Source organism: Salvelinus namaycush, chromosome 7 (genome assembly GCF_016432855.1).
Source record: "Salvelinus namaycush isolate Seneca chromosome 7, SaNama_1.0, whole genome shotgun sequence".
Classification (NCBI taxonomy): domain Eukaryota; kingdom Metazoa; phylum Chordata; class Actinopteri; order Salmoniformes; family Salmonidae; genus Salvelinus; species Salvelinus namaycush.
The window spans coordinates 15,640,473-15,656,501 of record NC_052313.1 but is presented as its reverse complement, the minus strand read 5'-3'; the positions used below and the strand labels follow the sequence as shown (position 1 = coordinate 15,656,501).

At 43.9% G+C, this 16,029-nt stretch overlaps 1 protein-coding gene across 1 annotated transcript in view; it reads right to left on the bottom strand.

Annotated features, from left to right (window-relative positions):
• LOC120051015 (melanoma receptor tyrosine-protein kinase-like) overlaps positions 1-16,029 on the bottom strand; it is a 52,261-nt gene that overhangs the window by 8,553 nt on the left and 27,679 nt on the right. Inside the window, exons 2-16 of the mRNA XM_038997589.1 lie at positions 13,608-13,759; positions 13,001-13,208; positions 12,687-12,821; positions 12,367-12,435; positions 12,062-12,180; positions 11,752-11,893; positions 9,404-9,520; positions 9,124-9,250; positions 4,097-4,170; positions 3,901-3,991; positions 3,420-3,622; positions 2,766-2,898; positions 2,563-2,650; positions 2,184-2,341; positions 1,985-2,023 (exon numbers count right to left, since the gene is read on the bottom strand). Coding sequence (XP_038853517.1) covers positions 1,985-2,023; positions 2,184-2,341; positions 2,563-2,650; positions 2,766-2,898; positions 3,420-3,622; positions 3,901-3,991; positions 4,097-4,170; positions 9,124-9,250; positions 9,404-9,520; positions 11,752-11,893; positions 12,062-12,180; positions 12,367-12,435; positions 12,687-12,821; positions 13,001-13,208; positions 13,608-13,759 — 1,855 coding nt within the window. The remainder of the gene's footprint in view (positions 1-1,984; positions 2,024-2,183; positions 2,342-2,562; positions 2,651-2,765; positions 2,899-3,419; positions 3,623-3,900; positions 3,992-4,096; positions 4,171-9,123; positions 9,251-9,403; positions 9,521-11,751; positions 11,894-12,061; positions 12,181-12,366; positions 12,436-12,686; positions 12,822-13,000; positions 13,209-13,607; positions 13,760-16,029) is intronic.

Below are 16,029 nucleotides of genomic sequence, written 5' to 3'. Positions count from 1 at the left end.
ATCCGCGATAAGTGAACCGCGAAGTGGCGAGGGATCACTGTATATCATTTTGGGGGGAAACTCACCCAAGATGACTTCTCTTCATTTACTTGATCAGTGCTACTTTACCCATGATACAGTTTCCTGTTAGCCTGATGCCAGATCCATTTTTGCGGTCTTGCTAAGAATGCCCCTCTCCCCACAGGTGTGATTACTACCTCTGAGGGTTTAGAGCTTGAGATATTTACCTCATACAAGTACTTGGGAGTATGGCTAGAAGGTACACTGTCCTTCTCTCAGCACATATCAAAGCTGCAGGCTCAAGTTAAATCTAGACTTGGTTCCCTTGATCGTAATCGCTCCTCTTTCACCCCAGCTGTCAAACTAACCCTGATTCAGATGACCATGCTAGATTACGGGGACATAATTTATAGATCGGCATGTAAATGTGCTCTGGAGCTGTCACGCCCTGACCATAGTAAGCTGTTTTTTCTCTGTGTTGGTTGGGGCGTGATAGTGATTTGGGTGGGTCATCTCGGTGTTTTTGTATTTCTATGGTGGCCTGATATGGCTCCCAATCAGAGGCAGCTGTTTATCGTTGTCTCTGATTGAAGATCATATTTAGGTAGCCATTTCCTCATTTGTGTTTGTGGGATCTTGACTATGTATAGTTGCCTGTCAGCACTATTTTGTATAGCTTCACGTTTCGTTTGTTCATTTTGTTGGTTTGTTCGGTGTTCATTCATTAAAAGAGAATGTAGGCATAGCACGCTGCGCCTTGGTCTTATTCTAACGATGGATGTGACAGAAGATCCCACCAACAAAGGACCAAGCAGCGTGCCCAGGAGGAGGAAGTATCCTGGACTTGGGATGAGATCCTGGATGGGAAGGGATCCTGGACTTGGGAGGAAATCCTGGCAGGACAGGATCGCCTTCCTTGGCGGGAGTCGCCTAGGAGCATGAGAGGACAGCAACGACGTCGGGGAGGAAGGCCACAGAAACCCCAATAATTTTTTGGGGGGGGGACACATGGAGCAGTTGGCGGAGCCGAGGAGTGAACCAGAGCCAGTCAGGGAGTCGAGTGAGGAGCTCGTCGCAAGAGAGGTGCTGGCGTTGAGAGCACTGCAGAGCGGGCGTGCTGAGGTGCGTGTCATCAGCCCGGTGCCACCTGTACCGGTCCCACGCATCAGGTCTCCAGTGCGCCTTCACAGCCCAGTGCGTCCTGTGCTAGCTTCCCGCACTTGCCGGGCTGGAGTGAGCATCCAGTCAGGAAGGGTTGTGCCAGCTCTGCGCTCTAGACCTCCAGTGCGCCTCCACAGTCCAGTACGTCCTGTCCCTCTTCCCCGCACTCGCCCTGAGGTGCGTGTCATCAGCCCGGTGCCACCTGTACCGGTCCCACGCATCAGGTCTCCAGTGCGCCTCCACAGTCCAGTACGTCCTGTCCCTCTTCCCCGCACTCGCCCTGAGGTGCATGTCATCAGCCCGGTGCCACCTGTACCGGTCCCACGCATCAGGCCTCCACAGTCCAGAGCTTCCGGCGACAGTTCCCAGTCCAGAGCTTCCGGCGACAGTTCCCAGTCCAGAGCTTCCGGCGACAGTTCCCAGTCCAGAGCTTCCGGCGACAGTTCCCAGTCCAGAGCTTCCGGCGACAGTTCCCAGTCCAGAGCTTCCGGCGACAGTTCCCAGTCCAGAGCTTCCGGCGACAGTTCCCAGTCCAGAGCTTCCGGCGACAGTTCCCAGTCCAGAGCTTCCGGCGACAGTTCCCAGTCCAGCGCTTCCGGCGACAGTTCCCAGTCCAGAGCTTCCGGCAACGTTTCACAGTCCGGAACCTCCAACGAAGGGCCACAGTCCGGAACATCCTGATACGGTCTACAGTCCGGAACCTCCTGAGACGGTCTACAGTCCGGTCTACAGGTCTACTTGCCTAGTTAAATAAATAACTACTATAGTCATTGTCATGTTAAACAGCACAAACAGATCTGGAAAAAGGATGATCCTCACTCACCCTCTGGTGCTACAGCCACTCAGTCCAGGTCCAGAGCATCTGCAGACAGGAAGGAGGGGATACTATGGTCAGGAGACTACTTCACACAGTCTTGACCATGGTAAAATGTTCATGGTCTATCAACAGACATTCATTCAAAATAGGCCGACATTGGCTTTACAACAAAGAGTTAGAAATAGATGGGTAGCCTATGCCTTACCCCTGGGTGCAGTTCTCATGGCAGAGCTGACATTCTCGCTTCTTGTCGGTGTATTTCCAGATGTGCCTATCCCCGTCCCCGAGAACGCCGTGTGGGCACTGATATACACAGTGGGGGCCATCTTTGACGTGGGCGCACGCCAAACATTTGTCAGGGCCCTTCAGAGGGCGAGAGAGGAGGGTCAGAGGTGTCTAGAATTGTTGATCTTCACTGAAATAATCACTTGTCTTGAGTAAAACCACTGGCTATGCCACATTTCCCAAGTCACACAGAATTCGTCTAGTTCTCTGAATTTGTTATGTAACTCAATATCACGTGAGAATGTCAAGATCATTTTAGATGAGACAATTGAGATGGATTTGAAGTGAAAGTAGCGTACTGGTCCAAAGCAGCTTTGTGGTCCATTCACCATACATTCTGGGTCACATTCTAGACACTTGTTATTCAGTACATACTCTCGTGGCACCCTGAAAAGGCGAGGGAAAACTGTTAAAACATTAACACAGCACAAGCCTACAGTAGATATATTTGACATATGAGAAGTATCAATAGTTTGCCCCTGGTGTCATTGGGCTAGCTCACCCCTCCAGTAGGTGACAGGCCCCTACACAGCGCCCCCTACGGGTGTAATACAGGCATGTAAAACACATCGTGGGGCCGGGCCCCCAGCAGCCCTCGTCAGTGCACATCTCATCACAGGTACTGTTTAGCTTGGCTGTAGGGAAGAGAGAGGAAGACTATAGGCCCCATCCAGAAACAACCCCCCCCCCCCCCCCCCCCCCCCCCCCCCCCCCATAGACCCTAACCCCTAGGCTAGGGTAGATGTGAAATGATAGGATAGCACTGGAGGTTGGTGGCACCTTAATTGGGGAGGACAGGCTCGTGGTAATGGCTGGAGCTGAATGGCATCAAATTCCATTCGCTCTGTTCCAGCCATTATTATGAGCCGTCCTCCCCTCAGCAGCCTCCTTTGCAGGATAGGTGTACGCAATTGCGCTAAAAATCGATCGAACCCAGAGGGTGGAGGTGGAGTCACTGCCTCATCGCTTGGATCCAATCATGGAAATGTTAGCTTAGTTACCTAACAACAAGTACCAGCGGCCAATGGGAATAGGGCTGTTTTTGACTATCACAGGAACTAACTGGGAGGAATTAGCATTTGGCCATTAACCATTTCTCGAAAAGCAGTGTTTGTATAAAGGCATTGATCAGAATTCATTCTTTGTCCTTGCTTACCACAGGTGCTGATGTTGACGTTGTTGCCCACCGTTGAGGACTGTTTGCCCAATCTGAACAGGCTCTTCCAGTGGTCTCCGTTGGTGTAGCAGAGCTGGGGGTTGTTCTTCACCACAACATTGCCATCGCTGATCTCTCGCAGGGAGCGGAGGCCTAAATACTTCAGATGGGCCAAGTTGAGGGCAGCGAAACTCACCTGACCACTACGGGAAAAGAAAAGGTCATGTTAGCTTACTGCTACTCTAGCTAGCCCAAACATATCATTAAACAATTAAATATACAGCAGGGAACCGCTCAAGCCAGCTCACGTTTTATCTTCTAGGCTACTGAGTTTTTGCTATCAATCATGAACCGAAACCCCATTTGAAACAATTTTCAAAAACCTAGTTTCATAGGTATGACAAATAGCAGAGGTATCAACAGCACCTTCTGAAGCAGACATATTGAACATCACCGCAGTGTAGGACAGAGATACACTTACAACTGTTTGGTCCTTCCTCTGATAATCTCTAGGTTTTCAAATGGACTGAGAGAGTCGAGGTGCTCGGGCCAAGCTTGTATCAGCAAAAACCCTTTAGGAAAATAACAAATATAAATGTAATCAAGCATCGTCTTTGCTTTTGTTACCCTTGGATGAATTATTAAGCAATTGAACATAAGTTAAATAGCTGTTCTACCTGAAATTTCCTTCACAGTCTTGAAATATTCCAGTTTGGCAGGGTCCATTTTTGGTGTTGATGTGTACCTATCACTGAGAGAAGCAATTACAAAGGCACATACTCCCGTTAAAAAAGTATGGGGTCACTTAGAAATGTCCTTGTTTTTGAAAGAAAAGCTTTTTTTTTGTCCATTTAAAATAACATCAAATTGATCAGAAATACAGTGTAGACATTGTTAATGTTGTAAATGACTATTGTTGCTGGCTATTGTTGACTATTATTTTATGGAATATCTGCATAGGCGTACAGAGGCCCATTATCAGCAACCATCACTCCTGTGTTCCAATGGCATGGTGTTAGCTAATCCAAGTTTATTTTAAAAGGCTAATTGATCATTAGAAAACCCGTTTGCAATTGTTAGCACAGCTGAAAACTGTTGTGCTGATTTAAAGAAGCAATAAAACTGGCCTTTAGACTGGTTGAGTATCTGGAGTATCAGCATTTGTGGGTTTGATTACAGGCTCAAAATGGCCAGAAACAAAACAAAACTTGTCAGTATATTCTTGTTCAGAGAAATTAAGTCTATTCCATGCAAGAAATTGCCAAGAAACTGAAGATCTCGTACAACACTGTACTACTCCCTTCACAGAACATCGCAAACTGGCTCTAACCAGAATAGAAAGAGGAGTGGGAGGCCCCGGTGCACAACTGAGCAAGAGGACAAGTACATTAGTGTCTAGTTTGAGGACCAGACACCTCAAGTCCTCAACTGGCAGCTTCATTAAGTAGTACCCGCAAAACACCAGTCAACGTCAACAGTGAAGAGGCGACTCCGGGATGCTGGCCTTCTAGGCAGAGTTGCAAAGAAAAAGCCATATCTCAGATTGGACAATAAAAGGAAAAGATTAAGATGGGCAAAAGAACAGACACTGGACAGAGGAACTCTGCCTAACTTGGATTAGCTAACACAATGTGCCATTGGAACACAGGAGTGATGGTTGCTGATAATGGGATTCTGTACGCCTATGTAGATATTCCATTAAAAAAAATTTTAAAAAGTTTCCGGCTGCAATAGTCATTTTACAACGTTAACAATGTCTACACTATTTCTGATCAATTAGTTATTTTAATGGACAAAAAAAATGCTTTTCTTTCAAAAACAAGGACATTTAAGTGACCCCAAACCTTCGAACACTAGTGTATATTATACACACGTATATACAGTGTATTCAGACCCCCTTGACCTTTTCCACATTTTATGTTACAGCCTTATTCAAAAATAGTTATAATAATAATCTCAATCTACACAAAATACCCTATAATGACGAAGCAAAAAACAGGTTTGGATTTATTTGCAAATGTATATAAAATGTCCGGAAATATTGCGTTTACATAAGTATTCCTACCCTTTTTTTCAGTACTTTGTTGAAGCACCTTAAGCAGTGATTACAGCCTCAAGTCTTCTTGGTTATGACACTATAATCTTGGCACACCTGTATTTGGGGAGTTTCTCCCATTCTTCTCTGCAGATCCTCTTAAAAACCTCTTAGGGACAACATCCGGTGAAGCTGGAGCACGACAAATTCAAATTACAAAATTGTAATATTAAACATTCATGAACATACAAGTGTCTTACATCATTTTAAAAGATTAACTTCTTGTTAATCCAACCGCGTTGTCAGATTTCAAAAAGGCTTTACGGCGAAAGCATACCATGCGATTATCTGAGGACAGCGCCCCACATCAAAATACTTTTTCAACCAGCACCGGTTGTCATTCTTTATATCCAAAAGGTCTGTTTAGTTGGCGCCATTGATTTCAGTAATCCACTCCTTCAACATGCATACAAAGGAATCCTAAAAGCTACCGGTAAACTTTATCCAAAACAAGTCAAACAATGTTTGTAATCAATCCTCAGGTACCCTAATATGTAAATAAACAATAATATTTCAGACGGAAAGAACGGTGTTCAATAGAAAAGGAAAATAACAAAGAGCGCGCCCTCGTTAACGCGCGCCGAAAGTCTCCCTGTCCTGATGAGAACACCTTGGATAAACTACAACTACTTGTTCATTTTTCAAGAAACAAGCCTGAAACCCTTTCTAAAGACTGACACCTTTTTTTTGTATATCCCATAGGCTAGTATTGAAAAGGCCTGTGACCTCAAAAAACAATTTCCGGTTGGATTTTCTTCCGGTTTTCGCTTGCCATATCAGTTCTGTTATACTCACAGACATTATTTTAACAGTTTTAGAAACTTCAGAGTGTTTTCTATCTAATGCTATCAATGCATATGCATATCCTAGCTTCTGGGCCTGAGTAACAGGCAGTTTACTTTGGGCACGTCAGTCATCCGGAAATTCAGGATGCTGCCCCTAGCCTGAAGAGCTCTGTCAGGTTGGATGGGGAGCATCGCTGCACAGCTATTTTCAGGTCTCTCCAGAGATGTTCGGGCTCTGGCTGGGCCACTTAAGGACATTCAGAGACTTGTCCCAAAGCCACTCCTGCATTGTCTTGGCTGTGTGCTTAGTTGTTGTCCTGTTGGAAGGTGAACCGTCACCCCAGTCTGAGGTCCTGAGCACTCTGGACCAGGTTATCATCAAGGATCTCTCAGTACTTTGCTTTAATCTTTCCCTCGATCATGACTAGTCTCCCAGTCCCTGCCACTGAAAAGCATCCCCACAGATGCTGCCACCACCATGCTTCACCGTAGAGATGGTGCCAGGTTTCCTCCAGACGTGACGCTTGGCATTCAGGCCAAAGACTTCAATCTTGGTTTCATCAGACCAAGCGTGCTGTCATGTGCCTTTTACTGAGAAGTGTGTTCCGTCTGGCCACTCTACCATGAAGTCCTGATTAGTGGGGTGCTGCAGAGATGGGAGAACCTTCCAGAAGGACAACCATCTCCACAGAGGAACACTGGAGCTCTGTCAGTGACAATTGGGTTCTTGGTCAAGGCCCTACTCCCTGGATTGCTCAGTTTGGACAGGGGGCCAGCTCTAGGAAGAGTCTTGGTTCCAAACTTCTTCCATTTAAGAATATTGGAGGCCAATGTTTTCTTGTGGACATTAAATGCTGCAGACATTTTTTTTGGTACCTTTCTCCAGATCTGTTCCTCAACACAATCCTGGCTCGATGCTCTACGGACAATTTCTTCGACCTCATGGCTTGGTTTTTGCTCTGACATGCACTGTCAACTGGGACCTTTATATAGACACCTGTGTGCCTTTCCAAATCATGTCCAATCAATTTAATTTACCACAGGTGGACTCCAAGTTGTAGAAACATCTCAAGGATGATCAATGGAAACAGGATGCACCTGAGCTCAATTTTGAGTCTCATAGCAAAGGGTCTGAATACTTATGTAAATAAGGTATTTCTGGAAAAAGAGAAGGGGTCTGAATACTTTACAAATGCACTGTACATACAGTACCAGTCAAAAGTTTGGAAACACCTACTCATTCAAGGGTTTATCTTTATTTGTACTATTTTCTACGTTGTAGAATAATAGTGAAGACATCAAAACTATGAAATAACACACATGGAATCATGTAGTAACCCAAAAATTATTTTAAGTAGTCACCCTTTGCCTTGACAGCTTTGCACACTCTTGGCATTGTCTCAACCAGCTTCACATGGAATGCTTTTCCTACAGTCTGGAAGGAGTTCCCACATATGCTGAGCACTTGTTGGCTGCTTTTCCTTCACTCCGCGGTCCAACTCATCCCAAACCATCTCGATTGAGTTGAGGTCGGGTGATTGTGGAGAACAGGTCATCTGATGCAGCACTCCATCACTCTCCTTCTTAGTCAAATAGCCTTTACACAGATGGGCTTAGTTCCACTAAGCGCAAACCAGATGGGATGGCGTGTCGCTGCAGAATGTTGTGGTAGCCATGCTGGTTAAGTGTGCCTTAAATTCTAAATAAATCACTGACAGTGTCACCAGCAGAGCACCCCCACACCACCACCTCCATGCTTCACGTTGGGAACCACACATGCAGAGATCATCCATTCACCTACTCTGCGTCTCACAAAGACACGGTGGTTGGAACCAAAAATCTCTAATTTGGACTCATCAGACCAAAGGACAGATTTCCACCGGTCTAATGTCCATTTCTTGTGTTTCATGGCCCAAGCAAGTCTCTTCTTGTTATTGGTGTCCTTTAGTAGTGGTTTCTTTGCAGCAATTTGACCATGAAGGCCTGATTCACACAGTCTCCTCTGAACAGTTGATGTTGATGTGCCTGTTACTTTAACTCTGTGAAACATTTATTTGGGCTGCAATTTCTGAGTCTGGTAACTCTAATGAACTCATCCTCTGCAGCAGAGGTAACTCGGGGTCTTCCTTTCCTGTGGCGGTCCTCATGAGAGCCAGTTTCAACATAGCGCTTGATGGTTTTTGCGACTGCACTTGAAGAAACTTCTTGAAATGTTCTGGATTGACTGACCTTCATGTCTTAAAGTAATGATGGACTGTCCTTTCTCTTTGCTTATTTGAGCTGTTCTTGACATAATATGGACTTGGTCTTTTATCAAACAGGGCTATCTTCTGCATACCACCCTTACCTTGTCACAACACAACTGATTGGCTCAAACGCATTAAGGAAATAAATTCCACAAATTAATTTAAGAAACCACACTTGTTAATTTAAATGCATTCCAGGTGACTACCTCATGAAGTTGGTTGAGAGAATGCCAAGAGTGTGCAAAGCTGTCAAGGCAAAGGGTGGCTACTTTGAAGAATCTAAAATATATTTTGATTTGTTTAACACATCATTCCATATGTTATTTCATAGTTTTGATGTCTTCACTATTATTCTACAATGTAGAAAATAGTAAAAATAAAGAAAAACCCTGGAATGAGGTGGTGTGTCAACTTTTGACTGGTACTGTATATTAGAGGGAGTAGTTCAAAAGACAGTCATTTAAGTTTATTCAAAATAATTTGAAGAAACACAGAGCAAATTGCATTGTATTTCACTGTTAAGGTGTACATATTAGGACAGCCCATGGACACTGTACAATGCGATTGTTAATCCTTACCCATCCAAAGATGTCTGCATAATTGAAACAGCTCCATTGATTTTGGTGCAGTTTTTGAAAGAATCAATGTTAGACGCGTTGATTGACAACACTTTAGTAAGCAGCCCCATTCCAAGTCCATCGCAAACTAGATGAGAATTACACAAAAACATTCAAACCATTGACGATCCAATGCAGCATTATGAGGTTAAGAAATGACACAGCTAGCAAATTTGAAAATAAAGTAAATTTATGTTGCCCAGCTTAACACAGACAAAGAGTTACATTTGCAATATTTTACCTTTCGGACAGATTCCGTCACACTTCTTGCACCTCCTGACACCATTCTCCTCCACCTCGTGTGTGTTGCCGCTGCACGTTCTGACACACGCCCCGTGGTCCGTCACCACATAGTTATCTATAATAAACAACCAATCATAGGTCAGGGGTCACGTTCACCAATCCAGACAATTATAGGCAAAAGTCTCTTCACCATGTAAGTACAGCAGAGTATTCACTGAGGTGAAACGTTCTGAAAGAAACAATAGATAAGGTTGAAGTTGGAAGTTTACATGCACCTTAGCCAAATACATTTAAACTCAGTTTTTCACAATTCCTGACAATTAATCCTAGTAAAAATTCCCTGTCTTAGGTCAGTTAGGATCACCACTTTATTTTAAGAATGTGAAATGTCAGAATAATAGTAGAGTGATTTATTTCAGCTTTTATTTCTTTCATCACATTCCCAGTGAGTCAGAAGTTTACATACATTCAATAAGTATTTGGTAGCATTGCTTTTAAATTGTTTAACTTGGGTCAAACATTTTGGGTAGACTTCCACAAGCTTCCCGCAATAAGTTGGGTAAATTTTGTCCAATTCCTCTTGACAGATCTGGTGTAACTGACTCAGGTTTGTAGGTCTCCTTGCTCGCACATGCTTTTTCAGTTCTGCCCACAAATTTTCTATAGGATTGTGGTCAGGGCTTTGTGATGGCCACTCCAATACCTTGACTTTTGTTTTCCTTAAGTGGAAGTATGCTTGGGGTCATTGTCCATTTGGAAGACCCATTTGCAACCAAGCTTTAACTTCCTGACTGATGTCTTGAGATGTTGCTTCAATATATCCACATCATTTTCTTTCCTCATGATGCCATCTATTTTGTGAAGTGCACCAGTCCCTCCTGCAGCAAAGCACCCCACAACATGATGCTGCCACCCCCGTAATTCACGGTTGGGATGTTTTTTTCTGGCTTGCAAGCCTCCCCCGTTTTCCTCCAAACATAACGATGGTCATTATTGCGAAACAGTTCTATTTTTGTTTCTTTAGACCAGAGGACATTTCTCCAAAAAGTACGATCTTTGTCCCCATGTGCAGTTGCAAACCGTAGTCTGGCTTTTTTATGGCGGTTTTGGAGCAGTGGCTTCTTCCTTGCTGAACGGCCTTTCAAGTTATGTTGATATAAGACTCGTTTTACTGTGGATATAGATACTTTTGTACCTGTTTCCTCCAGCATCTTCACAAGGTCCTTTGCTGTTGTTCTGGGATTGATTTGCACTTTTCGCACCAAAGTACGTTCATCACTAGGAGACAGAACGCGTCTCCTTCCTGAGTGGTATGAAGGCTGTGTGGTCCCATGGTGTTTATACTTGCATACTATTGTTTGTACAGATGAACGTGGTACCTTCAGCGTTTGGAAATTGCTCCCAAGGATGAACCAGACTTGTGGAAGTCTACAACAATTTTTTTCTGAGGTCTTGGCTGATTTCTTTTGATTTTGCCATGATGTCAGTCAAAGAGACACTGAGTGTGATGGTAGGCCTTGAAATACATCGACAGGTATACCTCCAATAGGCTAATTTACATCATTTGTGTCACGCCCTGACCTTAGAAAACCTTTTATTTCTCTATTTTGGTTAGGTCAGGGTTTGACTAGGGTGGGTAGTCTACTTTTTTATTTTCTATGTTGGCCTGGTATGGTTCCCAATCAGAGGCAGCTGTCTATCGTTGTCTCTGATTGGAGATCATATTTAGGCAGCCTTTTCCCACCTGTTGTTTGTGGGATCTTGATTTTGTATTGTTGCTTTTTAGCCCTACAAAGCTGTACGTTTCGTTTGTTACTCTTTCTTGTTTTGTGCCGGTTATCATAAATAAAAATGATTAACCTACCCCACGCTGCATCTTGGTTCGACCATCCTTCCAACAACGATCGTTACAATTTGAGTCAATCAGAAGCTTCTAAAGCCATGAGATAATTTTCTGGAATTTTCCAAGCTGTTTTAAAGGCAAAGTAAACTTAGTGCATGTAAACTTCTAACCCACTGGAATTGTGATACAGTGAAATAATCTGTCTGTAAACAATTGTTGGAAAAATGACTTGTGTCATGCACAAAGTAGATATCCTAACTGACTTGCCAAAACTATAGTTTGTTAACAAGAAATTTGTGGAGTGGTCGAAAAAGTTTTAATGACTCCAACCTAAGTGTATGTAAACTTCTGACTTCAACTGTATGAAAGTAACAAATAGAGCACAATTCCCAATTCTTCCAGATATACATGTATGGTGTAGAACAGATGTTTGTCTGGCCATTCAGCAACGTTATGAGCAGACCCCATCTTTATTAACCCTTTGATAATGTAGATGGCCTTACGTGGGCAGTCCTTCACACAAGTGGCCCCGAACGTGTACTTGGCGTTAGGGTTGGAAGCCAACTGGTGGGTGTTGGGATTGTAGAGCATGGTAGGGGGGCAGGCATCCTTACATGTGCCATCATCCTGGAAGTCTCTACAAGCCTTTGAATACAAGAACGATAGACTACGATCACAATGAGTGTGCAATATCGCCAATGATATCTGGAACAGCCCAGGAGTGGGTCTGCCTATTGTCTTTTTAAATGTGTTTCCTATGTGATTATAACTTTTGTAAGTTCTGAATTCATTGAAGTCAGAAGAGTCTCTCACCAGACACTCTGTTGGCCTAGGGCCGGTGCAGCCTGCAGCACAGTGTTCATTACAGCAGTCACTGGGTTTAGGACCCCTACACCTTCCAGAGCACTGCTCTGCACACGTCAGCTTGGTAACTGAGGAGAGATGGGAGTTGGAGAGGACCAGTCAGCAAAACACACCCATCACTGAGAGCAGAAAACGAGCAACCAACAAAATACTTGCAACACAAATAAAAGTTTCTACCAATATAATGAAAGAGAAATAGCACGTGATGTTTTTGTATCACTACTAATTTCGGGGAGAGAAGAATGACTCCTTACAGGTTTGACAGTTCTCTAGTCCTGAGGTCCAGCACGATCCATTGTAGCATCCCGGGTCACACTTGTCACCTGCAAGGTGAGGAAAAACCCTGCTTAACATCTGAATGATGTCATTCATAGAATACTGGTGTTACACATGGTTAAACCTGGCCATGCAAGTTTGGTTGTTAATCACAAACCCGAAAGCTGTATCATATGGAATAATCATAATAGTTGTGCAACATCAAATGAAAAACAACGACCCCAAAATGATTCCACTGAACACAAAGCAGAGAAGGATTCATTACTATACAAAGTGTTAATGAAGCTAGCATACTTACAGTAACGGCCATAGCTCTCCAGTTTGAAGTGCATACTATGGTTTATGGCCTTATTTACCATGTCCCACCACTGGATGGTTTCCACATTACACAGCAAAGGATTGTGGGCAATTTTCACACCTCCCTTGAGAATCTCTGTGCAAAATAGAAGGACACATAGATATGTTGTCTGGCCTGTGTAATGGAACCAATGGCATAGACCCAAAAATTCAAACTCCCAAGCTAAATCAAGCGCACCTCAAATACTTCAAAGTACTTTAAATAACAGAATCCGGATACAGTCACTGAAATGGACCTCCCAGTCACCCACTAACCTGTCAGTCCACTCAGCTTCAGCTCCCTCAGGCCCCGGGTGTAGTTGAGGGTCACAGAGGAGTGATTCTTCTCGTAGTTGGACGTTACAGTCAGGGCATACTTGTCAAGGAAGAGGGAGTGTCCTCGGATAAGACGCAGGTTCTCCAGAGGGATGCTGGCTGCCTTATTGAGGGCAATCAGAACGTATCCTCCAACCTCCTGAATGGACTGGAGGGAGAACATAGAAATGGATAGAAGTACGGAACGTGCCAGAGTTTGGTCTGGTGGTCATGCAACCTACTCTGGACTACGTTAACCTTGCAATACAATCATTGTTCAGTTGGTGGAATTGAAGTCATAAAGGATAGAAAAGCTTTATTCTGACTATTACACTCACATTGACGTTGAGTCATTTAGCAGACTCCTATCCAGAGTTACTTACAGCCAGTGCATTCAACTAGACGCTAGAAGCCACGGCAAGAAAAGTAATAAAATGGCTGCAACACTATTTTCTCTCAGGTCATTTTAGATCAGAGAGAGGGCGAGAAACTATAGGACATAGGAAAGGTGGATAGGTAGGAAGCCACTGCAAACAAGGTATAGGAATCGAACCCTCCATCTCCTCACCTTGAGGAAGGAGAGGTCGTGGTAGTCCTGGATGTAGGTGAGCTCTAGGTTCTCCAGAACCACGGTACAGTTGCTGTACATCTTCACCAGGTTGTTGTAGTGGTCGTCTACAGTCGCCAGCAGCGTCAGCCTGTTGCTGATCCCCTGACACACTGAAACCAGAAGACAGAGAGGAAAAGTGTCACTATGGAAGTTTAGTTGCTAATTGTATACATCAAACTTTGGCGTTCATGTTAACTGTAGGAGTCATTTACATAATGATTCCAACAGAGTTCCACTTTTGGATCATTTAGTGGAAACTACATTTCCAAACAAATTTCTACTGAACATCACCATGAAACCTAACCTACTGTGGGCACAGTTCCACTTAGTGGTATTGAGGTGCACGTAATGGTGACATAATGACTGTCAGTTCTGACATAAAGTGATATGCCATTACAGAGAGTCTCCACAACAGGTTGGACAGGTTCTGAGGAGATGAGAGGTTGATCTTTAACGTCTACACTGCAGCAGACTACACGCCAACCAAGGAGGGATTTTCACCACTCCATCATCTGGAAGGAGAGAAAGAAAGCTCTCCCACACATGCACTTTGCTGCCCTTTGAAACCCTAACATCATTGTGTCTCAACCGGCATAGATCGCTCAGATTTTTTGGGGGGGACCTATAGTTAGTTAGTTAACACATGCTTATTTGAATGTACCTGTTCTTCCAAGGAGAACTGTTAAAGGGTATATTTCGGGAGGAATTGTGGATGGTGTGGAGAGTTGCGCACCGCCTGTGCTAGGGTATCTTGAGTTGAACGCGCACACTCACAGTTTTAGAGGCAGATGCTGTAGTCAGTGGGAGGTGAGGGAGAAGATGGAAGCAGCTGGTAAGGGAATAGACAAAGTCCCTGTGTAATTTATCTTGGGACCAGACAACAGGGCTCACAGCATGAGCACGAGGATGTAGCCAAACAAATCATTTAATAAGTCTGATATACTTGTGGTTCATATTAGTTTAGCTTAGCTTGTGGTTCATATTAGTTTAGCTCGCGAGAGCTTTTCAGAGAGTCATGCTGTGGTTAATAAAGTAGACAGGAAAGTCATTCTTCAAGAAACCGCTTTTAACTTAACAAGTTGCAAGCTCCTAGGTCTAGAACAATCATTATAACTACATTATAAGTAAAATCATAGGCCATAATCACTTCTTGACTAAGTCAAAACATTAGTGTGTAGGTATGGCTCCATCACCCTAACCTCAGTACCCCTCCTCCCCCGTTCCACTAAACAACTGCCATCATAATGCATGTGCATTGTAACGTGTAATAACATTTGACCCTTGGGTTGATTACACAGCCGTCGTATTTCATGTTCTGGCAGGATCACCTTTGTTATCATAGATTGTATTGATAGGTGGCTTTTTATTTACATCAAAAATAGAAGATAAAACTCGAAATAAAATGTTCTGGATGGAACTTTACTCTAACTGTACTTTAATGTAACTGCAGTTCACATGCATACAGTATTAGTGTACATTGAGCTCCGTGTGTGTGCTTCTAAGCAGGCCTCACTCAGAGATGTCACTAAGGTAAACACAGCTGCACCCTCTCTCCCAGTTTTGTATCTGTTCCCCCCACGCTGCTTCAGTTCTTCAGGTCAATGTCATTCTGGGGCAATCTGACATCTGGAAGCACATCCTCGCCCGTAGTTCCTAAGTGTGCGTGCCTGTGTACGCTTGCCTGTGTATGTGTGTGCATAACTGCATATCTGTGTCCGATCTGCAGACTCTCCCTGCACTGCTGTAGCCTGCACTACTGTAGAGCTCCCCTACCTCTGGATACTCCACTCCCTGAAGGACTTGACCCTTAACCCTTTCTCCACACACTTCCTGTAATAGGATCGAGCTTGTTTCCTAAGTCTATCATCATCTGCGGTCACCCGGCCTCATACCCCTCACTCAAACCTTGTCATCCTCTCTTCCCACTCTTCTTCCTCCTCCCACAGACACATTCCCAAAGGAAAAGAGGGGGATGAGGGCCGGAGGGGTGGGTCGTTCTCCTCTTGGAGCTCAATCTCTTTTACATGTGGCTCTACTCTGGAGAGAATGATGGGGGTGGACAGATGTTGGTGGTGTTAGTTTATAATAGAATGAAAAGAAAGTGAATGAAATGATCTCAGATGCTCCACAAATAATTTAACTTGATATTTTTTTATTTTGGGGTCGGGGGGGTTCTAGTTACTGCCCAGTGTTTCCAGATTTCTGTTCAAGGTACTGTATTGTTTAAAGGGGAAATCAGCAGTTGTTACATCCCTTTTTGGACTTATACATTTATTATACAGTGCATTTGGGGAAGGATTCAGACCCCTTTACTTTTTCCACATTTTGTTACGTTACAGCCTTTTTTCTAAAATGGATTAAATCGTTTTTTCCCCTCATA